General features: G+C 42.8%; 2 protein-coding genes across 6 annotated transcripts in view; both read left to right on the top strand.

Moving 5' to 3' along the window:
• lyst (lysosomal trafficking regulator) overlaps window positions 1-9,996 on the top strand; it is a 56,393-nt gene extending 46,397 nt beyond the window's left edge. For 4 of the 5 annotated variants that reach the window (XM_056436307.1, XM_056436306.1, XM_056436309.1 and 1 more), the window contains 18 exons: window positions 44-140; window positions 319-380; window positions 556-611; window positions 702-854; window positions 1,886-2,130; window positions 2,601-2,667; window positions 2,749-2,905; window positions 3,458-3,598; window positions 3,698-3,915; window positions 4,001-4,231; window positions 4,328-4,517; window positions 4,611-4,747; window positions 4,867-4,965; window positions 5,417-5,553; window positions 5,640-5,737; window positions 5,840-5,996; window positions 6,089-6,160; window positions 6,282-9,996. In XM_056436307.1, coding sequence (XP_056292282.1) covers window positions 44-140; window positions 319-380; window positions 556-611; window positions 702-854; window positions 1,886-2,130; window positions 2,601-2,667; window positions 2,749-2,905; window positions 3,458-3,598; window positions 3,698-3,915; window positions 4,001-4,231; window positions 4,328-4,517; window positions 4,611-4,747; window positions 4,867-4,965; window positions 5,417-5,553; window positions 5,640-5,737; window positions 5,840-5,996; window positions 6,089-6,160; window positions 6,282-6,420 — 2,456 coding nt within the window. In that variant the 3' untranslated portion in view covers window positions 6,421-9,996. The remainder of the gene's footprint in view (window positions 1-43; window positions 141-318; window positions 381-555; window positions 612-701; window positions 855-1,885; window positions 2,131-2,600; window positions 2,668-2,748; window positions 2,906-3,457; window positions 3,599-3,697; window positions 3,916-4,000; window positions 4,232-4,327; window positions 4,518-4,610; window positions 4,748-4,866; window positions 4,966-5,416; window positions 5,554-5,639; window positions 5,738-5,839; window positions 5,997-6,088; window positions 6,161-6,281) is intronic. The other variant, XM_056436305.1, reaches the window with a different exon arrangement.
• A 98-nt stretch (window positions 9,997-10,094) lies between these two features.
• On the top strand, window positions 10,095-23,912 carry LOC130207633 (guanine nucleotide-binding protein G(I)/G(S)/G(O) subunit gamma-4). Its single transcript, XM_056436310.1, has 3 exons — window positions 10,095-10,754; window positions 11,960-12,065; window positions 21,785-23,912. Exons 2-3 carry the CDS (start codon window positions 11,967-11,969, stop codon window positions 21,911-21,913), a joined length of 228 nt encoding a protein of 75 aa, XP_056292285.1. The 5' UTR covers window positions 10,095-10,754; window positions 11,960-11,966; the 3' UTR covers window positions 21,914-23,912.
• The last annotated feature ends 853 nt before the right edge of the window (window positions 23,913-24,765 follow it).

Below are 24,765 nucleotides of genomic sequence, written 5' to 3'. Positions count from 1 at the left end.
GCCGACTTCTTTGTTCTTATTTTGACCTCCGCGTCTTATTAAGACACAGCGAAGCCGCCATTGTCCTTCCTGGTTGAGGATAAGACCCACTCCTCCTTCTCCTCCACTGTCAAAGACAAAGCCACCAGCGAGCCCATCAGGTAAATGTTGTATCCCTCTCTCACTCTTCCTGCCTGTTTCGCCTTCAGTAAACATTAAATTCCTCTCTGAAGGACAGGGTGATCTCAAGAAGGCACATAAACGACTCATCAACGCGTGCTTCATTGATGAATGGCAGATGGTGTGTTTCTTGTCTGAGAAACGTCTCTTTGTCCTTAGGTTCACCAGACGGTGCATCAGCGTGGTCCCCTCCAGAGAGACAGCAGGGGAGCTACTTCTGGGTAAGGCACTGACCATCTCTTACAGCTGCTCCCTGCATAATACAGGCACCAAGAGTAATATGCTCTCCAGGCACACACGTGTATTGCTTTCCCCTATTTGTCAGTTATTCCGCGAGGAAAGCTTCCGTTTTGTTCTCTGTACACCAAATGTCACTCACCCTGCGTCGTGTCACAGGGAAGTCCGGGATGTTCTTTGTGGAGGACAATGCTGCTGATGCTCATGACAACCAGGTAAAGCCAGCGGACTATTCAGGATTATTCTCTGCCAGAGGGGTCACTGCCTGGCAGCTCAAGACCGGATGTGTCTATGTGTTTGGACAGAGCCTTCATGGGGAGACCGAGGCACCCTCTTTCTCCTGGACGTACGAGGAAATCAAGGAGGTGCACAAGCGTTGGTGGCAGCTAAGAGACAACGCTGTGGAGATATTCCTCACCAACGGCAGGACCCTGCTGATCGCCTTCGACAACACCAAGGTGAGGCAGAAACACAGGTCGCTTGGAAGCAAGATGATGGACACCATGTTGTGACTGGAAAGTTGGCTATTCAGGAAACAGATGCAGGATTGAATGTTGCTATTTTTTAAATCAATAACATACAGTGAATGTTTAAGTGTTTTTCCTAAAGTTGTCTTATTTCATTATTGCAAAGAATTGAGTTGATTTATCAGTCTTAAAATGAAGCTACGCAGGATGGACTGGAATAAAAATGACGAGATGAAAGAGCCCAGTGATGCTCAAAGAAAAAGTATGACGAGAAAAAATCGCGCAGCATGAAGAAATATGATTGCTGAAACCTTTTTGTTATTCTGCCCGATACCTGCAGAGCTCTGTAGTGTTCTGTGCCACTAGTCATGATGATAAGATACTGTACTGTCATACTCTAGAGGAAAATTACTTCTGTAAATTACTGAAATAGAGTTATGATATGGTTGGACATCAGACTTTTCAGCTAGTCTGCGTTTTACATCAAAGGAAGTAAAGACGTGCTCAGCACATGGAGGCCAGACTGATCATCTCTTCTCGCCTCTGATTGTTTGGAATCATTTCAACTTTGCATTCATTTATATTTTAAACTGATGGTAATATTTTTCAGTTAAATGTTTCAACTGCTGTTGGATACGTTGTCATGACATTTGGTATCCACATTAATTTCCCCCTCTAGATGAGCTGGAGTCTCTCTGGTGATCCTCTGCAAAACTAATGATATTTCCATCAACCTCAGATGATCTGTGTGTTGCGTTACATGTAGAAAATGTCAGTGTGCTAACATGACAAACAAAGATGATGAACATCATACTTCTGTAACATCAGCACGTTGCATGCTGACTTCTGCCAAGTAAAAGCTCACGGAGCCGCTGGCATGGCTGTCGGCTCTGTGCTCTGGTGCTGAGGATGTTATGCATGTATTGATAGTCGACAGGAGGGACATGACACGAAACATTACATTTGTGAGTTAGTACTTTCTACAAGTTTCACTCTCGCGGTTCCCGTTGTTCTCGCCGTAGTTCCGTGACGACGTCTACCACAACATCCTGACCTCTGATCTGCCCAACCTGCTGGAGCACGGAAACATCACGGCGCTCACTCAGCTCTGGGGCTTGGGTCAAATCTCTAATTTCGAGTACCTGACGCATCTCAACAAGCACACAGGCCGCTCCTTCAACGACCTCATGCAGTACCCGGTGTTTCCCTTTATCTTGCGCGATTACACCAGTGAGACGATCGACCTGCAGGACATAAGCATCTACAGGTCAGTGTCAGTGCTTGATGGCAGCTTTCTTGATATGTTTGGACATATATTTTATGTATTTATTTTGATTCTATAAAGAAATACAATTCTATAATGTTATTAACTTTATTCTTGGGCACTTTATAAAATATATGTTTCTCTTTGATGTACATACAAAAACAATGAAAAAACCACAATGTGTCAATTAAATTAATAAATCAGAATGCTCTGGAATAAACTGAACAAATTTGAGAGATACATATTTTAAAAATATTTCAGTCTTTAAAATATGTATAACTCTCAAGTTAGTTCAGTTTATTCCGGAGCATTCCGATTTATTAATTTAATTGACATATTGTGGATTAAGCTGGATGACAAATACAATATCGAAAGTCAAGACACACGAATGATTTAGAATAAGTACAGTGTCAGTTGTCACAGTTGAACATCAACATGGTTTATTACCGATTTGCTTGCATTTTGTTTTGCAGGAATTTAATCAAACCCATAGCAGTCCAAACAAAAGAGAAAGAAGATCGCTACGTGGATAATTACAGGGTATGGCCTGTTGGGCATTTTAACTGTTTCTTGCGTTTGCATGGTCTGATAAGAAAAGATGTGTTTGTGTGTGTTGTGCAGTACCTTGAGGAGGAGTACAAGAAGGGCATCCGTGAGGACGACCCCATGCCTCCTGTCCAGCCATACCACTACGGCTCACATTACTCCAACAGTGGCACTGTGCTGCACTTCATGGTTCGAATGCCTCCGTTCACCAAGATGTTCCTCGCCTACCAGGGTGAGTCACAAATTAGGTTTTACTAAAAGTTAAGGAAGAAAAAGTCTCCGGCTGCATTGCCTTTTACAGTCTCTTTAGTTCCCACGAGTACTGTAAATATAAACTGACAGGCAGGCCAGTGCTTTATAACAGTAGGTAACAGTCGGTCATTTTCCTACTTCTTCAAAAAGCTTTGAGCATCACAGAGTGACTCCTGTCTGCATTACATTGACGGCTCCATCTCGGGTGATGCCAAGGCTTTTAGGACTGCAAAGTTCAAAACACCTTGACTGAGTGGCGCGTTGCCATAGTCCCGTGTATGAGCCATAAAATGTTATTTAATCTTTATACTTTTCTCTGATCAACTCCTCGCCCTTCCCTTCCTGTTTTTCGCCTCTGTCCTCCTTTCTTGTTAATTATTTTCTCATTCATCCGTCTCTCCTCTGATCCTCCGAGGCATCTTTTCATGTGATTGTAAATGTATTCAGCAAGCGTGGTGTCTCGGGTCATGAAAGGGGATCTTTTCAATCAGTGAGTGGAATCTGTAATTAGATTGTCTTTGGCCTTAATCAGACCAGAGCTTTGATATCCCGGACCGGACGTTTCACTCGATGAACACCACGTGGCGCCTGTCTTCCTTCGAGTCTATGACTGATGTTAAGGAGCTCATCCCTGAGTTTTTCTACCTCCCAGAATTCCTGGTCAACAGAGAGGGTAATTCTTTTTCCGTTTGGTTTTATACCATAAAAATATATATATATACCTATCATTTATACCAGCATATATTTTTTTAAATAAAAATTGCCTTCACAGGTTTTGATTTTGGTGTTCGTCAAAATGGTGAGAGAGTGAATCATGTGAATTTGCCGCCTTGGGCCCGCAACGACCCACGTCTGTTCATCCTGATCCACCGGCAAGCGCTCGAGTCGGACCAGGTCTCCCAGACTCTGTGCCAGTGGATCGACTTGGTGTTTGGGCTCAAGCAGAAAGGCAAAGCAGCTGTCCACGCCATCAATGTCTTCCATCCAGCTGTAAGTAGCTGCTTGTTTCACCTTTGATCGAAATGATTGGGAAAGTTGTCGTTGCTTACGAAAGCCTTCATACCATTTTTCACAGACTTATTTTGGCATGGATGTTTCGGCTGTAGAAGACCCAGTTCAGCGACGGGCCCTGGAGACGATGATCAAAACATACGGACAGACACCCAGGCAGCTCTTCAGCGCCTCTCATGTCAGCAGGGCCGGCCCCAAACTCATGATGGAGGGGGAGCTGCCGGCAGCCATGGGTCTCCTAGTTCAGCTGGCCTTCAGAGAAACTCGAGAACAGGCCAAAGAAATAGTCTGCCCGGTAATCTGCTCTGTGATGGCAGTGACTAAGGAATGACATCATATATCGCACATGAGATGATCCGCTGCTCACCTGGCAATTTCCTCTTCCCCACAGAGCCCACTGCCATGGATCAAAGGTCTGAAGTGGGGTGAGTATGTGGGCTCGCCCTCTGCTCCAGACCCAGTGGTGTGCTTCAGTCAGCCGCACGGGGAGCGGTTCGGATCCCTGCTGGCCCTGCCAACGCGAGCCATCTGCGGGCTCTCCCGCAAGTTCTGCCTTATGATGATTTACAGCAAGGAGCAGGGTAGGACACTCACCAGTCACTCAGCCTGGATGTACTGGATGGTTTGCACAATATCCTGCAGACTCGATGAACTTCATGGTCTCGACTCCGTAGGTGTTCGGAGCATGCACAGCACAGACATCCAGTGGTCGGCCATCTTGAGCTGGGGCTACGCAGACAACATATTGAGGCTGAAGAGCAAGCAGAGTGAACCGCCTATCAACTTCATTCAGTGTTCACAACTGCACCAGGTAAACACAAGTTCAACTCAAGCTAAAAAATAACGGAAAGTGAAACTCTAGAGGACCGGCCAATAAGCTGTCCGGTTTCTCGTTTGCTCGGTCCAACCGTCTGTCTCTCTCTCCTCCAGGTGACCAGCTGCGCCTGGGTGCCTGATGGCTGCCAGCTATTTACAGGCAGCAAGTGTGGAGTCATCACCGCCTACAGCAACCGCTTCACCAGCACCACGGTGGGTTTCCATGGCGACGTCCCCCTCTAACCTTCCACCTCCACATCAACACCCAATACACCCACCCACCTCCCATTACCCCCCCCCCCCCTTCCCCACCTCACCGTGCTCAAACACTCGGCTTCATTAGTCACATCGCAGTTGCCCTTGAAACACATTTACACTGAGCCCACAAGTGGGATTAGAGTTCAATCATCAGAGAGGCTTTCCGACTTTCATCGGCCCCTCCCAAGAGGCAGTTAGGTATCCTGTTTTTTCTGTAGCTGAAGGGTGTTCCAATAGCAATTGATTTGTGCTGTTCAGAAAACCCTGTTGTGGAGATTCATTAATGTCGTGATTTTAGGAAACAATAAAAGCCGAGGTGCCTCATCCATGCTAAACTCTGAGCAACATGCATTTATTCAGGTCTGCATGTCTTATGTGTATGGTTTCTGATATCTTTCCATCGCAGTCGGAGATGGAGGTGGAATCTAAGGTTCATCTATACGGACACACAGGGGAAGTCACCAGCCTGTTTGTCTGCAAACCCTACAGCATCCTCATCAGCGTCAGCCAAGACGGCACCTGTATCCTCTGGGACCTCAACAGGTGTGTGTGTGTGTGTGTGTGTGTGTGTGTGTCTTTTAGTGGGTGACAAGAACTCTAAAGTAAAGGGATGTTCTGTGTTTCTTCAGGCTCTGTTATGTACAAAGCCTCACAGGCCACAAGAGCCCAGTGACGGCAGTGTCCGCCAGCGAGACAACGGGTGACATCGCAACAGTTTGTGACTCAGGTGACGACCGCTCGGCTCCGTCTCCTCTCAGAGATGAAGACGCATGCCACTTTTCCAGACTTGACACAATGTTGTTATGACACAATGATTCTGTGCATCCAGTGGGCGGAGGCAGCGACCTGCGTCTGTGGACGGTGAACGGTGACCTCATCGGTCACGTCCACTGCAGAGAGATCATCTGCTCCGTGGCCTTCTCCAACCAGCCGGAGGGCGTGTCTGTCAACGTCATCGCGGGGGGGCTGGAGAACGGCGTCGTCAGGTGAGCAGGCACTTTCTTTTCACGTGTATGTGCTTCCTTTCTCAAGACGATGAGTTATTCTGTGTTTTCTTTGATGTGTGAAATGTGTCCAGGTTGTGGAGCACCTGGGATTTAAAACCAGTGAGAGAGGTCACCTTTTCCAAGTCAAGCAAACCCATCATCAGGTATCTCAACAGCGCTACAAAGATTGTTGTTCTTTGCTTTTATGTAATGCCACTCGTCTCCATTGAAAATATATGTGTGATTCTGGTGGAAATACTGATGACGATGTCCCCTCCGCCTCAGCCTGACGTACTCGTGTGACGGCCACCACCTCTACACAGCCAACAGCGAGGGCACGGTGATGGCGTGGTGTCGGCGGGACCAGCAGCGCATGAAGCTGCCCATGTTCTACTCCTTCCTGAGCAGCTACGCTGCAGGCTGACTGTGTGTCTGATGATTACTGCTGCCCAGTTCAGCAAGAGGAGCCCCGCCCCCTCCTTCTCTTCCTCCGTCTCCCCCTCTCTGCACCGACAGGGAGGAGGATGTGTCGGCATGGCCTCAATCTCCCTGAACCATCCCTAACTTGTAACTAAAGCCATCCTCAGCTGAGCAAACTCCCAGCATCATAAAATAATTATGAAAATAGTATTGTATGTATATAAATATATATTTATAAACATATGAAGTGGAATGTTGGCGAGAATGGATGAATATTTGGCCGAGGCTGCAACAGACACTTTATATGCAAAATGTATTTCCGAGGGTGTGTGTGATTTGTTAACTCCGATATTGTTTTGTTGATTGCTGTTGCGTTTTTGTTGTGCGGATCCTTTGCCTGATTGCCTGTAGATTTTCCTGTTTCCTGGTAAGCTGCTATCATCTGACCAAAGCCGGACCCAAAGTGTTAAGACCCCCGTCTCTCACCTCGGCGGCACTCGTATTTCCCTCCTCGCGTCGTCTGACAGATTGCTGCCGGAGTTCGGCGAGCACGTCCTGCTGACGCCGCAGTAGCTGGGAAGGAGAGAGCCCCTCCTCGCGTCTGGCCCGCTCTGGGAGTGAGACGCCGCTCTGCTGGGCTGTCTGCGCTACTCGAGTCTGCACACGAGTGTCACTGAAATGCATTTGAGCTCAGTGGGGGGGACGTTGGGATGAACTGTTCCTTGTGTTGCCTGTTGTTCTGTCCTACGTTTGCATGCTAGAATGATGGTGACCTCGACAGTATGTATGTGGGTGTGACATTTACTGTCATGATACTCCTTTATGAAGGTCTGCCTTGGTTGAACCTGTCCTCTTGCGTTAATATTGATGTTCATTTATTTATTAGAAGCGCCACAGAGGCTCGTCTCTCCTTTCCTTTTCTTGTGTGTTACTACTTGAACTGTCGGCTGCTCAAATGCACTAAAACCTTTTCACTACTTAATATAGTTTGCTGAGATTCTGAGAAATTAACAAACAACATTAAATGCCTGAAGGAAGAAGCAGCAGCAGACAAGAGGAATTACCTGAAGTTCCCGTTGCTGAGCTACTGTATGGAAGGGTGGAGCGGGCGCGGTGAGGAGCATCATGTCCAGCTGCCTGAGGCTAGAACAGTTCCAACAGTTTCTTGCACTGATGACGTTTACAGCTTATTTCATGATCGTATACACTACACTAATCAGTCAAGGAAACCCTCAACCAAACATTGCTTTCCTTAACCCATCCATGGGTCCATGCAGCTATTCTTTACATTCCCACTCGACCTACGATGCGTTCAGTTTGTTTGTATAATGTGTGTGAAATGATAGTCAAAGCACTATTCTATCAGCTACCATTTAATTCCAGGGGAGCCAATGATCTGTGGTCTTAACATGAACTGAGCTTGGATTTAATTCCACTAATAATACTCAAGAAAGCAATATCAGACACGCAATAGATCATTTTTGTCATGGTTCATCTGGAGTTTGTTTTTACACGGCTGTGAAGATGTGTGGCTTCTGTTGTGACTGCAGTGAGCCTCCTGTGATGAAAAATGATGTCTTAAATTTCTCACCTGGTTGCCATGTTTACAAGAAAGGGAATATTTCTTCTTAAATCATGACGTCATTCCTTTTGTGGTGTTATCTTTTTCCTTGTCAGCAAGCAGGACCCTTGTGTGCAGCACCAGGCCTGCACAGAACATGATGTTAGCGTTTGTTTACTGGGTTTCCTGCATTCATGTGTACATACATTGCCTCCTTAACATTTATAAAAGTGTATGTCTACGTGAGCCCCAACCTTTTATTTTCTCTCTCTGAACATCCTCACGTGAGATTGTTTGAATGTTTTCCCCCCTTTTATTTTTGTTGTCACTTACATTTTTTTATTCATTTAGTAATATAAACATAAAACAAGTACAACAATGTCAGACATAAACATATATATACACACATATACATACACATACACCCATACACACATATTCCCCCCTTTTATTGAGAAAGTGTCAAGACGAAAGGAAAACGTTATGATCGGCAATGTGTTTTGTTGTGCTCTGACACAGAAGGAAATATATTTTTCTGTTAACTTAAATTATAAATCATTTAACCTTCCTCCTGTGCTAGCTTTCTGTTACCATCTCTTATGTTAACGGGTCGGTTTTGACCCGTGTCTTAAATCAGCTGTAAAATACACCAACAACAATTATCTATCATCCAATTTGTTTCTCATCTCTTGGTTACCTTGTTAGGCTTCCTTATCCATGAAAATATTGGTTTTAATATTTTTGGTGTGGGCTTCTGGGCCTTTTCTTTGTCAGTATGCCATATTTCAATTTTAAAAATGGTAAAATGAACCTCAAGAGAATAATTTAAATAAATAAAGGGTTGTTGTGTTACCTGACTATTACTGAGGGGTATTAGAACACATCTCTGAAATATATTTGTTTTATTTATTTTTTAATTTTAATATTATTAACTATAGTAACATTTATGGTGTTAGGGTCAATTTCGACCCATATATATTTACTTCAAGAAAAAGGCTAAAAAGTATTTTTTTCAGCAATAGAACTTGAATACAAACACAAAATAAAAAGCAGAAGAAGTCATAACACAAAATATAGATTTGCCAGGTCAAACAAACAACCAATCAAGCAAATCAAACCAATAGAAATCAATTACTAGTTTCAAAACTAATAAAAATCGAAATCAGAGTAAAAGTCTCTGTGTGCAAGAACTTGCATGTGTATGTGTGTGTTTAGATGCATGTGTGGCAAAAAGTGACACTTTTAGTGTGTTCTTTGCAGAGATATTTCTTGCAGTTGAAGCACAATACGTGTGTCCTTCTGTCCTGCTTGGGCAGACCTCACACCTCTTTCTTTGAGAATCAGGTGGCCTGAGTCATAGCTGGTAAAGAAATTGTCACAAGTGATATTGTGACCCTGCAGTCCAGTAGTCATATCGAGGACCACATGTATTCCTTTTTCTCAGGGATGCCACTCGCAGCTTTGCCTGTGTAAATCTGTAGATTCTGTAGAAAACAATGCAAAATGAGAATCCCCTAAAGCTCACATGATTGGGAGAGGAGCTGGCTGTCACTGTTGGCTGACAGTGCACTTATGATTTCAGGTTTGGCTCTAATTATTGATTTATAATCTTATTTTTATAACCGCGTCGAAACCGACCCTAACAACACAAAGGTCATAATTTCAACCAGAGCATTTTATAATTTAGTGAAACAAAATGTTTTATTTTTATTTTGTTGAAATAGAGGTTCCTGACAAAGTCAAAAAGCCTTGATGAAAATAAACAAATTTATGTGGTTCTTTTATGCATTTAAAACCTAAAACGGGTCGGTGCCGACCCTAACACAAGAGGAAGGTTAAGATCATTGTCTTGAGTTTCTGATAGTGTATCTTTTAATTGAACCAATTTGGCATCATGACTTGAGGTTCTAAAAGCACGTGTTTTATGTTTGTCTGTGTATACATGTGTGCGCGTGTGTGTGTGCGTATGGACAAACAAAGTGAGTATATTATAAATATATATAAATATTTGAAGAGCTATGACAGCCTCTTGTGTTTTGTGTTCTATGTGTCTGGTGCTTTCAGGGACACTAACGTGAGAGGAAACCTAGGTGAATTCTGAACAAATTACTCGTCGATCAGAAGCGAGATGATAATAATTACAAATCAAATTGATGGATTGAGATTTTTTATCTGGATGCAAATTCCCCCCAAAAGCAGTGCGATAACCAGCCGTTATGGCGTGGGGTGGGGGGACCCGGTGATGTCAAAGCTGATGTAGAAATGAAATGGGGAAGCCTGCCGATCTCGGGTGCCTTCTGCAGCAATAAAGCAAACGAGTGAACCAGAGACGCTGATTTGACTAATGGGCTGCCGGTGCGTTTAGGGCCAGCTTGTACAGTCGAAACGCGTCCTGGCTCGTTGCTGCTGCAGCTCCGGGTCTACTGATCGAGTGCTCCCTGCCCTACACAGCCTGTATCTGATCGTCATACAGAGGTTCCCCCCCCTGCTGCATGCGTAACATCTCTCCAAGTCCAGCCGCGGTGCTCACCGAGACCTCACCGCTTGGATCTCGTCTTCCTCCACAGAATACGCACGACCCGCGCTGAGCGAACCGCCGAGGCGACATTTAAACGCCAGGATTTACCTCCTCTCCTCGGGTTGAGTCCAGACCAAAACGAGGCTGGGATTTCCTCTTATCATTTGATATTTGACAGATCCTCTATTTTCGTGTGTGTGTGTGTTGGGTGGAGTCAGCCTGGAATTCTCCAAATTGGAAAACCATTGGCACATTTCAGGTAGGTCGGCGGCTGTAGCCTACATTAATCTGCTCATAGCCGAGCAATGTAACTAATATGTTTGTTTTTTCCAATGTAATTTTGACATGCAACATAATGTGTGTGTTTTGTTCGTGACGTGTGGTTCGCTGTCTTCTGCTCTGACCAGGGCCGCAGCTCGCACGGCGCGTGGCCACAATGTAATGCCTTTAGAAATAAGGTCGCCCATGTTTGACAGATCTGCATCAACAATTAGCCTCGTTACGTTCGGATAACACGGCGGAGACCCCGTTAAAGCCCCCGATGGAGCCGTGTGGGCTTAAGGATGGGCGAAACCTACATGGAACAGGCCTGATAGCTTCCTACGAGGGGGTGAATAACGGCTATAAATTGGCTTTAGAGCCATGAAGGGTGGCATGGGGAAATTAATTATCTGTTTTACGAAACGTCTGCCTGATTTTATTCGTTTGAATACAGTTACATTGGACTTGATGCGATGACAATGGCATAAATAAGCAAACCGATGCAAAAAATAATAATATGCATCAGCACCCCACCCTCAGTCAAATGCTTCATGTTGCCATGCACATTATTATATAAAACACATCTGTGGCTGTCATTCTGGAACATTTCACAGTGAGGGGGTCAAGGGGCCTAACACGAGAGCAATGTTTAGTCATGAGACTTCATTTTGATAGATGCACAGTAAGGCTGGTCACAATGGGGCAGATGCAGTCACTGCAGTTGCATTGATGCCCACTGAGGAGAAAGTTGAGAGGATGAAGGCAAAGAGTGAAGTGTTCTTCTCCAATCGGTGGATTCCCTTGGAAGGGTCCTAGAACTGATCAGTCAAAGGAAATAACGCAGCATAACCCCCTGAATGTATGTTTAAGTGCCCTTGAGCAAATTAGAACAACATGACCCCAAAACCAACAACAACAAAACCCCATTCATGAGCAATGACTGTAAAATGACAATTGGCTGTCCAGCTGCTGCCTTTTTGAGCTGTTCCTTCAGATAAAATGGAGCTTGGCTGCTGTAAAACAGACCCCCCCCCCCCTCAGACAAAATGGGTCCTTTTTAAATAAAAAGGTTGTGGCAGAGAATGGCTTCTCCAACTGGGGGGAGGGGGGTAGAAACGTCGCCAGGGGGATGCTGCTTTTTGGATTTAATGTGATGTTCATTGACTCTGTGTCCCCCTTTTGTGCCTGTGTTTGGTGTCACAGGAGCACCATGAAGGACGGTATCGCCAACAACAGCACGGCCAGCATCTCCCATGCCAGGAAAGCTGTGGAGCAGCTGAAGATGGAGGCCTGCATGGATAGGATAAAGGTACTTAACACATGTTTTACCTGTGTCTGTGAGCACATATTTGCATTTGTTTCTATTTGACCAAATATGCAATGTGTGGATTTGTAAATTAATCTGGCTGGTTATACATTTATCTAAAAACTTTATCGGTTGTTGGAAGCTTTGCTTATCGCCTCTTTATGCAGCTATACTCTTTGTTAGATCTGTATATGAATGTGGTTAACGTGATACATGCGTGTGTGTGTGTGTGTGTGTGTGTACGTATATCTAAACCACACTGATTTGGACACATTGTGTTGGAGCTGTACAATATCCTCTTCCTGATGACTGATCGTCTTCAGCTCCAAGCAAACATTTCATTTTTATTAATTTCATGTCCGAACCAACAACAAGAAAATGTCTCTCTTAAAACTGGAAACGTCATCCAACTTGACGTTCCCCGTCCCAGTTTCAAATTTGCAATATTAATAAAATTGTACATTTAGTTTTAACCCAATAGCCGGGCTGGAACAAATACGCTAACAATAAGAACACCTCAGGCGAATATATTCCTTCATCACGATGAACCCTCGTCGTTTATTTGGACTCAATCCCACATACTACACACTGACCTGCTGCCAGATATACTCGCTAACAAATGTGTATTAATCCGCAGCTCAAATTATTCATTTTTTTGATATGGCGTCCTGATTGAGTACCATTTGATAACTGCAGTGCCCAACTGTTACTGGTACTACTGTCTTGGTTTGTTCAAAGGAAAGTGTATATTAAATGTAAGAGTCAGAGATTTGAAGACGTTTTGAAGAGATAGACTGACAGATTTTTGGTTTTGGTCATTTTAATGGTTTTTGACAGTTATGCCTTTAAACCCTAATTAGAGGAAATGTTCAGAGGACCAAACCAAGTCATATTCTCTGTGACAAACTACATGCAAGACACTAAACCCCCAAAATTGCTCCTGTAGCTGTGTCTACGATGTGTGAATATTAGTTACTGCTGATGTGTAGTTGGAGCCTACACACCTCTCGCATTAATGTGTGAATGGGTGAATCATCATGTAGTGTTGAAGTGCTTTGAGTGGAAGACTACAAAAGTGCTTTACAAGTACAGGACCATTTACATGCTGCCGTTTTTCACTTCAGAGGGCTTGGAAGAGGAGTTGTGTGACCTTCAGTCTCAGCCCCTCGTTTCCCCTCATCTACCGTCTTCGTGCTAATCTATGCTAAGCTAAGCTAACTGCTGCTCTCTCCAGCTCCATATTTACTGAAGCGTGAGACGTGATTATCTCATCGAACTCCCCACCAGGAAGCAGATGATTGTATTTCCCAAAGTAGTACTGCATCATACATTTAAATGCAGAAACAGTCGGTGTATAAACTTGAGGCAAAGCTCTAGATATCTATGAGTTTTCTTATGTTGATACCTATGTCCACTCTTACGCGCTGTTTGTTATCTCAGTGCTATTGGATGGGCTGATACAGTAGCAGTGAAGCATCATCATGACCTTATATCGGTCCTTCGTGAAGTTTCTGTTCTTTAAAAGTGTACTTCCAAATTATACATTTTTTTAAAGGATAAAAACTGATTAAGCAGAACCATGTATTTATAATATTTTATATTCCACACATAGTCCTTGTCAAAACCTTGAGGCTACATACTAACAATGTCGTCGGCAGTTTGGACAGAGATTCAGGTCAGTCGTGCTCGGAGCAGCTGAAGCTCTAACGTTGAGCAGAGATAAGCATCTGGATACACAAGTCTGCCAAGACCCCATTCTTGTAAAATCTACACTCCCAGATTAAATTTGTTTATTTCTTCATTTTCAAAGTCAGTCTCACCAACTCTGACTCAAGTGACATAACTTGAAGCTATTTATCAGACTTTCCTGCAGCTCCCTCTGGAGCCTCAAAAAGGTTTGTAGTGGTCCAATCAATCAAAAACAAACATAAATCTAATTGCCACTGACGCACCATGGGTTTGTGGTTTACGCAGCCAAAAGAAAGCATTGTCCAATCAGGATTCCATTTTTCTAATAATTTATTTAATGGGAAAAAAACGAGCAAACAAACATAAGAACAAAGGAACTCCTAACGCTGCCTCTCTAAAAACTTAGGCTTACCCAGGTGCATGCTGGTCCTGTACCTGCCTACTCCTCCATATAACCACAGGTGCCCACAGTGTTACCCAATTAGAGAACAAAATAACAATCAAAAGACTAAATATATATGTAAACGACAACGAATTAAACTAAACTAAAAACATCACAAAAAAAGCTCTTCTAATATATCAAAACATCTAACCTAAATAAGCAAACAACCTGAATAATTAAACAATACTACTTGAAATAACTCAATACTAATATCAAATGAATAGCTTCTACAGGGTTAATACAACTTTAAAGTTCCCATTATTTATTATTATTCCAACAGCCAACTGCCAGATGACGTCTACATTTATGTTCCACAGCTTAGTTGAGAGCTGATTCTACTGACAGTCGTCACATGAAGCATCAGTTCACCTTCAGAGCGCCGGTGGTGCCACCTCTCTGTCACAGTGTGTCCACTGTGAACATCTGGGAGACCCGAGTGGCACCAACGTGCTAACTGAGGCAAGGGCCCAGAGGCATGCTGGGCTCCGCTGATTGTTGACCACTTCTGACATTGGTTATCCAACAATGTGGGTCATCTTAGAGTGTGAGCACAGAGATTGTTCTTTGTTAGCACGCATGCTTCTTCTCAATTCACACTGCCAGTGAGGTTTCTGGTTCAAATTCCAAGTTGCAGAAAAAAGGACATCCATATGTGGTTTCTTGCTATATGATAACCATATTCCTGATGCCCATAACCTCATGCAGCTCCATCAGTTCAGGCCTAATAAAGAGTATGTGTCCTTATATCAAACAACACCTGGTTAAACATTTTCTTTTGAGCCCTTTACGCTCCTTTTGGTAGAGTTCAGTGACAATACTTTAAAATGTAATAATATTCTATTATGTATGTTGAGATTTCTGCTATCCAGTCATTGGATCAAACCATTCCTAGAAGTCAGTGTTTTTACTGCATGCTGTTTGCCCCGCAATAAGCACATATCTTACGTAAATATGTTTCTGGTGTATGAAGGGGCGGCTGTTCATAAACCAGTTCTTGTGCAATTTAAAAGGCTGTGTCACCATCTCATTGGGTATGCTCCCCGTGTGCCGAGGGAATGATTGCCCCACAGCCCCGAGGCTGTTCGCTCAGCATTATAGCCAGGGCCTGGAAGCCTGCCATACACCATCATCTCTACTCGGCACAACAAAGGCTGCTTAAAAACCTCCTTCTTAAAAAACATAGTGATTATCCCCAACGTGTAATCAGGGTTTGGAAGATGTATCAGGAAGACCCCTTATTTAACCTACAAGTTTGGTGCAACGTCTCATATAAATCTTTTCAAATATTTACATGTTTTTTAATGAGAAGAGTTGGATTTCAAGGGCCAGTTGGATTTATTGGAATATATTGTTGTAAATGGAATAAACTATTAATTATTATGTTTTCATCAGTGTATCGTCACTTAAAACTAAGAATTGTTGTCTTTATTAGAATAAGCCTTTCATAACGACATAGGGAGCAAATCCTTTTTCAGAGTCGGCCATGTTTCTACGGCAGCAATGGACATATCAAACTCGAACTTAAGCAATTACATCCTACTACAAAAGAAGTCCTTTTCATGTTAATTGTGAAAGAAAAATTACCATTATGTTGAAATATATATATATATATATACATACACACTTTATGCATTTACTTTTAGTGGATACAGAAATGTGAAAGACAAATATTAATAACCTGAAACATACAATATTATAACCAACTTTTTCGAAGAAGTTTAATCGATATTCCAATATTTAATTCCAGCCTAAGAATCAATATAAAGGTTTAATCCACTTCAAAACAGTAAACCACATCAGTGAAACCACATCAATATTGCCATTTCAAGTCAAAATATGTATCTTGAAGCCTAAACGTGTTCAGTTGAAAATGTTTAGGAATTTAATTGTAATAGTAATACTCTGTGACATTTTTAAATTAGTACTCTTTTGAATGCGGTAGTAAATATTTCCCCTTTAAAGTACTTTATTAGACTCAACATCCAGCAGCCTTAATGACGGTCTTCTCTCTGTGGGAGTCTAGTTCTTCCACTTTTTAGACCCAGCCTGCAACTTCAGCGATCTAATTTGAGTTGATGCTAGTTGAAGCTGTTGAAGCATGTGCTGCTTTTGATTCTTCTTACCTGACTTGAGACACTGAAAACACAGTAAAGTGTTTGAGTTAAGACAAGGACGGATGCCACGTTCACGTCATATCATCCCGAACAGCCTGGTAGATGAAACGGATCACATTCATTCAATTCAGTTTATTTTGTACAGCCCAACATCACAAATTACAAATTTTCCTCAAGGGGCTTTACAATCTATACACATAAGACATCCCTGTCCCAGGACAAACTCCCAAGAATTAGAAAAAAAACCTTTCACTGGGGAAAAAAGGGAAGAAACCTTCAGGAGAGCAACAGAGGATACCTCTCCCCAGATGGACAATAGATGTCATCTGACCAGAAGGAAGCATTACAGAGTAACAACACATTCCATGAGCATTTAGTGAGCGCAGCTCTCTAGTGGGGCAATACAAATACAAGCTCCTTAAGATATGATGGAGCATCACTAATCAAGGCTTTGTAGATGAGGAGAAAAACTGGAAATGCTCAGTATTCAGATAACATTGTGTCTGAATAGATGTGACTTGTCATTTTTATTGGCACCTGAGCAATTTATGGAAAACGACATGACAGACTTGACCTTAAATTAATCTAAAATGTCAGATCTGATGTATATCAGAAACGCTTTCACTCCACTCCATAGTGGGTCTGACAAATATTGAAGCTTTCTGAATAATTTACTTCTCGTCTTATTTGACTCATCTTTGTTCTTGTGTGAAGACCTTTTGAGCAAGTTTAACTATAACTTAAATTCATAAGAGACAAAGCTGTGTTAGTTTGTTCAGGAAGACAAACAACCTTGTTTCTTTGCTTGATTGGCACATTTGAGTTTATGTTATGAGTTGTGTACACGTTTAATCTGACTATAACTTCTCAACTCTTAAAATCAACATGTCTTTTGTAATCAAGTAAAACGTGACATGTTTTTTTTTTTTAGCCAACTCTGAGGACATTCATCTGAAATATTTGGCACTGAGTTCACATAGGGTTTCATTTAATTTTCAATTTATTTAACCAGGAAATACCTCATTGAGATTAAAAATCTCCTTTACAACATCGTCCTGGCCAAGACAGCAGCAGTAGCACATTACACAAAGTTTCAGACAATACAACATAAAACAGTGACAGACAATATAAAAAAAGAAATAGTTTTTTAGATCACAGCATGAATAAAACCAAAACTAAGACAAGTCATCATAACCCAGTTCACACGGGTGCACATACCTCAGTCAAAGAAAACATCTACAACCAGATGAACCTTCCTCCAACTCTTTCAATCTATTTTTAAAGACACCGGTTCCCGTAGACCCAGATCAGTCTGCGGCAAATTCCAAGCCGCTGGAGGAGCAAACCTAAAAGCTCTTGTTCCCATTTCTAGACAGACGTTCGGGGCAGATAGCAAGAGGAGGCCTTGCGCATGTCACAGAGAGAAGATACAAGCTTCTAGGATTATTCTGATGAATTGGCGTGGAAGCTACCATCTTCGCAGTTCACCCACAAATTATCAGTTACAATAATGTCCCAAGAAAAACTAAATGAATGCATTAAGGATGAAAAACGTTTCCACTGATTAAGACCGCAGACCCATGAGGCCTTTTCATTTTACATATTGTATGAAGTTATCCCAATCAACATTTTTGTTAATTCAAAAGTTAGAAAATAACTTAGGATGGGAGAGTTGGCGAGTCCATCTAAATAATTATATTTTGTGTGATCAGCAGGATTTCACGTCTGTATTGATTTCTGAGCAGCAGAAAGTCGGCAGGCAACTAACAACTACTTGGGCCATCACATGTGGAAATCCAAGTCATTCTTCAACTATTCTATAAAAAAAAAGCCATGTGGCTGTAAGTCAGCCGAGAACAGTACAGAGAAAGAAGAAAGCAAGGGACACTTTTATTGATCCTCAAGGGGATATTCAGTGAAGCGAAGTGGTGGTTCAGTGTCTTGCTCAAGGACACTTCGACATGCATACATCCCAAAGGGAAGGAAACTGACAGTAGGCCACGTCTGGAGATCCCTTGGATGTAATTAAGTGTCTCAGTGACGAGGAGTCTCTGTGCTGCTGATTGAGGGATCACCATGTTCTCATTAATTGCTCAATCAGCTAAAAGAATGTGATCTGTGCTAATTAGAAGGACTCTCCTTCCATCTTGGGTTTGCAGTGTAATTACAGTCAGTCTGGGCACTGTGCTATACCACGTTCGGTCCTGTGGGGCTCTCGTTCTCCGCAGAAACTCTGGCTGCAGTTACATGATGGTATAATTATTGCATTCTCTTTGATTATACGAGTAATCAAGCGGTTTAGTTGCATCGCTAAGAGCTTTGGTAATGTTCCCACTATGTGCAGACACCAATAAGTGCTGGAAATAAGAGTATTAGAGACAGAAATTGCAGCAGTAAAAATGGTTCACTGTTAAATATTCAGTATATGTACTCTGAGTAAGTAGAATTTGACTATGGCTGTCTTCTAATGTGACAAAATTTGACACCTCCCAGAGTATGACCTCAAAACAATGATCAGAATTAGTTTAGGTGTAACTGGCCAAATAGCTACTAGACTATTGACTCTCCGATCGTCTGCTATTCGTGTTGTCTAAGTGCATCCCTACAGAGCGCCGAGCATGGCTCTGGACCCTTAATCTGGTTTCAAAGTTACTGGTACAGCATGAGATACTCAGCGGTTCCCAAACCTTTTGCTCTATTGTGACTCCTTAAAAGTAAGCAATCTCTTTTGAAGGATTTCTAGATGCCCAGTAGGGCTAAAAGTATCCAGTGTCCTGATCCCTTGGTGGGGTACCACTAGGGTAAAGATAGAGTAAAGAAAGGTTTCCTTACTGTGTCTTTACCTCAGGGATTTTGCTTCAAAGATGTACGAAAATATACACTTGTTTTCTGTTATTTATTCTTAAATAGCTGTCGTTTTTCACGAGATACACCTTGTGGTAGTCTATATTTGTTATATGTTCCTTATCATCTTGATGGCAAGTATTTCATGTGTAGCCAAGGCCCTCATTCCTCTCTCCCTCCATTGATGTACAAACACTTTAAAATGTGTATTAATCCACAACTAAAAATAGTCTCCAGCAATTATACAATCATTTTAACCAGTAAAAATGTTTTTTTCTATTTCTTTGCAGTTTTTCCTGATCGGATGTGACAGGGATGTCATATGTGTACAGATTGTAAAGCCCACAGAGGCACATTTGTGATATTGGAAAATGTCAAATACACTGAATTGAATTGAATCCTTATTGTTACTTTTTAAAATGCTGAAATATCCGAGGAACATCCTTAGGCAGATGGGCAGAGTGATGGAGTTTGTGCATTTCATTCTCTTGTGAGAGCAGCATTGGGTGAGGTGAAATGGCACACAGGAGATCAGATGGCTCTGTCCTCGACGTGGAGCCCTGAGCCCTCGCCGTCCCTCTGATGCAGCTGCTCTTCGTTAGCCCCTCCCATAACCTCCCACTCTGCTCCCGAGGAGAAGCCTACATTCACGTGCAGTCTGGCCCAACTGTAAATGTAGAGTCCCTGTTTGACTTTGAATAAATACACGAGGCAGAAAGTGTGTCCTCGTTTCCCCTCTGCTGGTCACGGTCCCACCTTACCACCTGTCAGTCATCTGAATGAGCTCTCTTATTGCCGGAGGCAGAACCGAGTCAACAGGCATCGCTGCAGTCTCCACAGGCACTGACGAATCAGAAACACAGATAATGAGCAATCTCTCATGATTCAGCTCCAAAAACATTTATCTCAAGATTCAAGATGTTTTATTTGTCACATACACACACAGGGTGTGCAGTGAAATGAAAGTGGCAATGCTCAGCAGGAATGTGCAAGGGCAACAAGTACACACTATTTACAATAAAAAACAACACAATATTTACAGTAAGTGTGTGTGTGTGTGTGTGTGTGTGTGTGTGTGCCTAAGAGGGGCAGTTGTGGGGGTCCTGGTGAGGTCGGAGTTCACAGTCCTGATGGCCTGAGGAAAGAAACTCCGTCTCAGTCTCTCTGTTCTTGCAGCGTGACTACGGAGGCGCCTGCCTGACCGCAGCAGCTGAAACAGTCTGTTGTTGGGGTGGTGAGAACGAACACAGATCTGACCAGCTAAACTTTAGGTCAGATCTATCCAAATTAAAACGCACAATTCTTCTCCTGTACTCCAGTCTGATCTCAAATATTTACTGGAAAGAAAAGGTAAAGTGAAAAAGGAACAACCATAAATACAAACCAACATTTCAAAATGCTCTACACAAAATATAATCCTCCACCAGTGGCAGCGGTGGGGCTGAATGGATGGTAATGTCGGTCGGTCAAGTATTTGATGTTTTTAGTGAAGGCATTAATGGTCCTCAGTGGATGAATCTGGATAACTTTGGTGATCCCTGGACGTTTCTTCTTGTGCCACCATCAGACCAAAATGCCGTCTCGCTCGTCCAATGCTAGGATTCAAGGATGATTTATTGATATATGCGGCAACGAAGAGCTGCATTGCTTTTCAATGTGTTGCTTTTGAATAGCAGCAACATCAGTAAAACATTGCACCGAGCACCATTTACAGAGTCCACTAGCTTTGGCCTCTGGCATCAAGTGCAGCTTGAGCTCTCTCTGAAGATGAAGTCACAACCGTCACCGGTCTCCCGTCGCTGGGTTTGCCTGGATTCATGTTTCGTCCATGTTATTATTCTGCAGCCGGACATCATCCAGCCATCAGCAGGCTGGCTAATAAAGCAGCCATCGATCCCAGCTGGGAACGCTGAGCTCCCAGTCCCATGCATCCTCTCTCTCCTCCGGGGGCGGGCGACTCCCCTTTCTGTGTCATTTGGTCCAAAGGGGGCGGGCGATGATGGTCGGCTGCAGCTTATCCAATCCCCCAGCATCCTTCTCTGATGATGATGAGTTTATCCTCTCAAATGCCATACCAACAAATTAAAACAAAACATTTGTTTTATGACTAAATATTAGCAAAAAAATAATGGTATTCCCATCATCCTCAGCGTTTCCTTGGGTTGTACTTTAACACTTAACTTCATAAACTAAAGTTCAGTCAACAAAAAAAATCCACAGTAGTGTAGTCTTCAATTATTTGTGGGGTATTTTTTGCCTTTGTTAGATGGCAACAGGGAGGAGAAGATGGAGAGAGAAAGACACAGCGAAGGTCCCAAGCCAGATCGGAACTGTTAAGTCACGTGACAAATTATAGATCAGAAAACCGGAAACGACCTCAGACACCACGCTGATGAAGGCAAGATAGTACAGGACATAAAACACGGTGCGCTGGAGAAGAGTGCGACTAGTTTTCATTGTGCCAAAGACATCCCAAACATAATTTGAGACTCGGGTCAAGAGACGGAGTCGTGTGAAGGAGACATCGATGTGATCCATAGCCATGCGTCTTCAATTCATAGAGTTCCTATGTAATCGTCAGAGAGACTTCTCAACACCGATGCGTGTCCTTTTCCATTGTCTCAACATTGCAGGTTTCCAAAGCGGCTGCAGACCTGATGGCGTACTGCGACGCCCACATACGCGAGGACCCCCTCATCGTGCCCGTCCCCGCCTCCGAGAACCCTTTCCGGGAGAAGAAGTTCTTCTGCACCATCCTCTGATGACCTGCCGGTCGAGCTGTATGGGTGCAGGCATGGCGTTGCCTGTCTTCTCTGTCTTCACCACACCTGAAGCTACTGGCCATAGGCGTTGAGTTTTGCCAGGTGGACACTCTGTTGTTGGTCAGCTCTGTCCTGGTGGTTGAAGGTTTTGGGGGAGTCGACTACCAAACTGGCAACCCAATGAGCGTATCATGTCTTGTTAAATAGGTTTGTTATTGCTTTGTTATTAGAGAACAGCCTTGCTCAGTGCTTCATGAGATGAGTTTTGTTTTCTTCTTTTATTGTACTAGAACTTAACATGCCTGAGGAAACAGATTTGTCCAGTGTCTACAACAATTAAAAAATATGTATTTCCCTTTCCTTCATATTTGTATTATCTTGAACATAACCTGAGTTAGTTTGTATTGCTTTCAGTGCACATGTTTGACTATTTGTAGTGAAATATTATTGAAAGTACTACTTGAGACTCCTCACTCGTGGTTTCTCTCTCAATTTCCCTCCAGAGTCACAAACAATTAACCTGCTGGCGTTGGTGTCGCACGGCAGTCAGATTAGAGCCCAGAAATACAGAAACCTTTTCTCTAGCATAGTCTATTATTTGTTTGTGCCAACTGCTCTGGTAATAAGGAGGCGGCTGCACATCAGTTCTGCTGCAAATGCATAAATAGGCCATGTATTTATTGAAAGGTGCAGCGCTAATGTTTCAACAGGGAGGTGAGATCCTCAGGGTTGTCAGTGTGCAAACAACCTTCTTAGGTTAAGACGTATTTATGAATCTGCCACCTCCTTCTCAGGCCCACTGTAATGCATTCTGCCCCGGCTGCTCCTTTTGATTTACTCGTCAGAGACTTCGTCCTCTTCAAATCAGAGACGGTTATCGGTTAATCCTGCAGCCCCTGACTGGAACATTCGCAGGAGATCTTTTCCCCTCATTTCCTCAACAGTCTTGTTTGTTTTCTGGGCATGTTTCCTGAGCCTGATTCTTTTTGCCTGTCCTGAGCGTGAATGGCAAGGCCTTTGACATTAATGCCAACCCAGAGGCCTGCATGTTCCTCGGCTCCTTCTCGACAGCCTCCTCTGTTTCCAAGGGACTGTCAGTCTTGTAGAGTGTACAGTATGTTACAGTGCCAAGTTCTGTGAGAGCAGTAGGATCTTCACACTGTGCTCCCACAGCCTTTTTTTCTTTCTTCCCGTTCTGTTTGGTTTTTTTGGAAGAAAAAGCACACTGTCGAAACTTTTCCTTTACATGGTAGTTGAATAGCATTTGCTAATTTTTACGATGACTTGTTATGATCGTTATTAATATTGTTATTATCAGTCGTATTATTGAGTATGTGTTGCACAGCACTGACAGCTCCATGACGTGTAGTGCTACTAAGCTTGTATGATACTTAGGAAAAGAAAAAAACACATTTATAAATCATGCAATTATTGATACTATCTGACTATTTTTTAAGAATAACGGTAAGGGTCGGTTTACATAATATAATATGATCCCTTCGATGGTTGAGGGTTTTTGCATCATCTGTAAAAATTAAAAGAAATGCCCTCTTGGTACTTAATGAGCCATCGCTAAGGAATCAAAGTGAAACTGGACTGTCTCAAAGTATTCAGACTACTCAAATTGTTTTCAGGATAGTTTGTCTTTATTTCCGAAATCAAAAAACCTGACCTCAGGGCGCTTCCACTGACCTCAACTTAAGGATGGTGCCAAATCTGAAACAATAAATATAATCGTTAGAGATGAATATTGCATGGATTTATTTCTATCTTTAATAGAGAGAACTATTATGATATGAAATATTGCCTCTTAGTTGACTTTGAGTGCTACTTTGCACATAATAATTTCCCTGGAGTACGGTTATGTCGACAATGTGCAGCTGTATTCATGAATGGTATTGTTTTGGTCAAAAAATGAAATAAAAAATGGCATTTAAATAGCAGGCTTTGTAAATCCTTCTGATGGATCAAATGAATTAAAGGAAAACGGCAACCCCAACGTGCTGAGTCGTCAATAATTCTGCCTCGTGTGTCTTTCACTACAGCATGTCTGATCCCACTGACCACATATTCAAATGGTTCTGGGACTCACAGATGAACCTGATATTCTGGTGTGTAGTGGAGACCTCCTGTGGCTGAGCTGAACCATAGGCCATCTGGAAGCACTGTTCACGCACCATGGCTTTTTTTATAGGACCGTGATTCAATTCAGCCTCAGCCAGTTTGTCTTTTACACCGAGGATAGAAAGAAGACCGTCTTCCGAGACCGCGGGGCGCATGAATATCGACGATAACGACCCGGGGTATCGGCCAGCGACTCATTCTCTGTTGCAGCTATTCAATGTTTCCATCATGCATTTACTGCCTCGATTTCTTTTACCAAGTTTGGTTGATATTGGTTACTGTTTCACTGCCCTTATGGTGATATTTTTTATTTGAGTCAGTATTGCTTGTTTTGGCCTCATACATCTAAATGACTATATGAAGGGAAAAAAACCTGTGTTCCAATTATTGGTCAAGTTATAAAATCATGCAACAACTGAAGGGATTGTATTGGTTGATAAGACCAGTCAGGTTTCCTTTTTTTCCAATCTCAAAGGACCAGAATGTAATTAAAGAGAAGCAGAAATAGAAGTTATTGGTTTTGTTCAACCTTGGCAAAGCCGTGGAGTGGATTATTATCTACATTTATATCAAGTTAAAGGCCCCTGAAAAGCTCTTGTTTTGTGTCGTGATTGATGGAGTCCATGAACACAGCATTGTCTCGTAAAGTTAGGACAGTTTTAGTTTTTTCACATGAGCTGTTTTCACAGAAGTGAGTCTGGGTGTATTGGGGGGGGGGGGGGGGGAAG

Source organism: Pseudoliparis swirei, chromosome 17 (assembly GCF_029220125.1).
Source record: "Pseudoliparis swirei isolate HS2019 ecotype Mariana Trench chromosome 17, NWPU_hadal_v1, whole genome shotgun sequence".
In the NCBI taxonomy this organism is placed as follows: Eukaryota; Metazoa; Chordata; class Actinopteri; order Perciformes; family Liparidae; genus Pseudoliparis; species Pseudoliparis swirei.
Note: the sequence above shows the minus strand (reverse complement) of the source record. Positions and strands in the feature narration are given on the sequence as shown.

Excerpts from the sequence above, each read along its gene's own strand:
- LOC130207633 (XM_056436310.1), top strand. The coding sequence starts at position 11,967 with ATGAAGGACGGTATCGCCAACAACAGCACGGCCAGCATCTCCCATGCC. Across the intron at positions 12,066-21,784 it reads CCTGCATGGATAGGATAAAG|GTTTCCAAAGCGGCTGCAGA; the intron begins GTACTTAACACA and ends TCAACATTGCAG.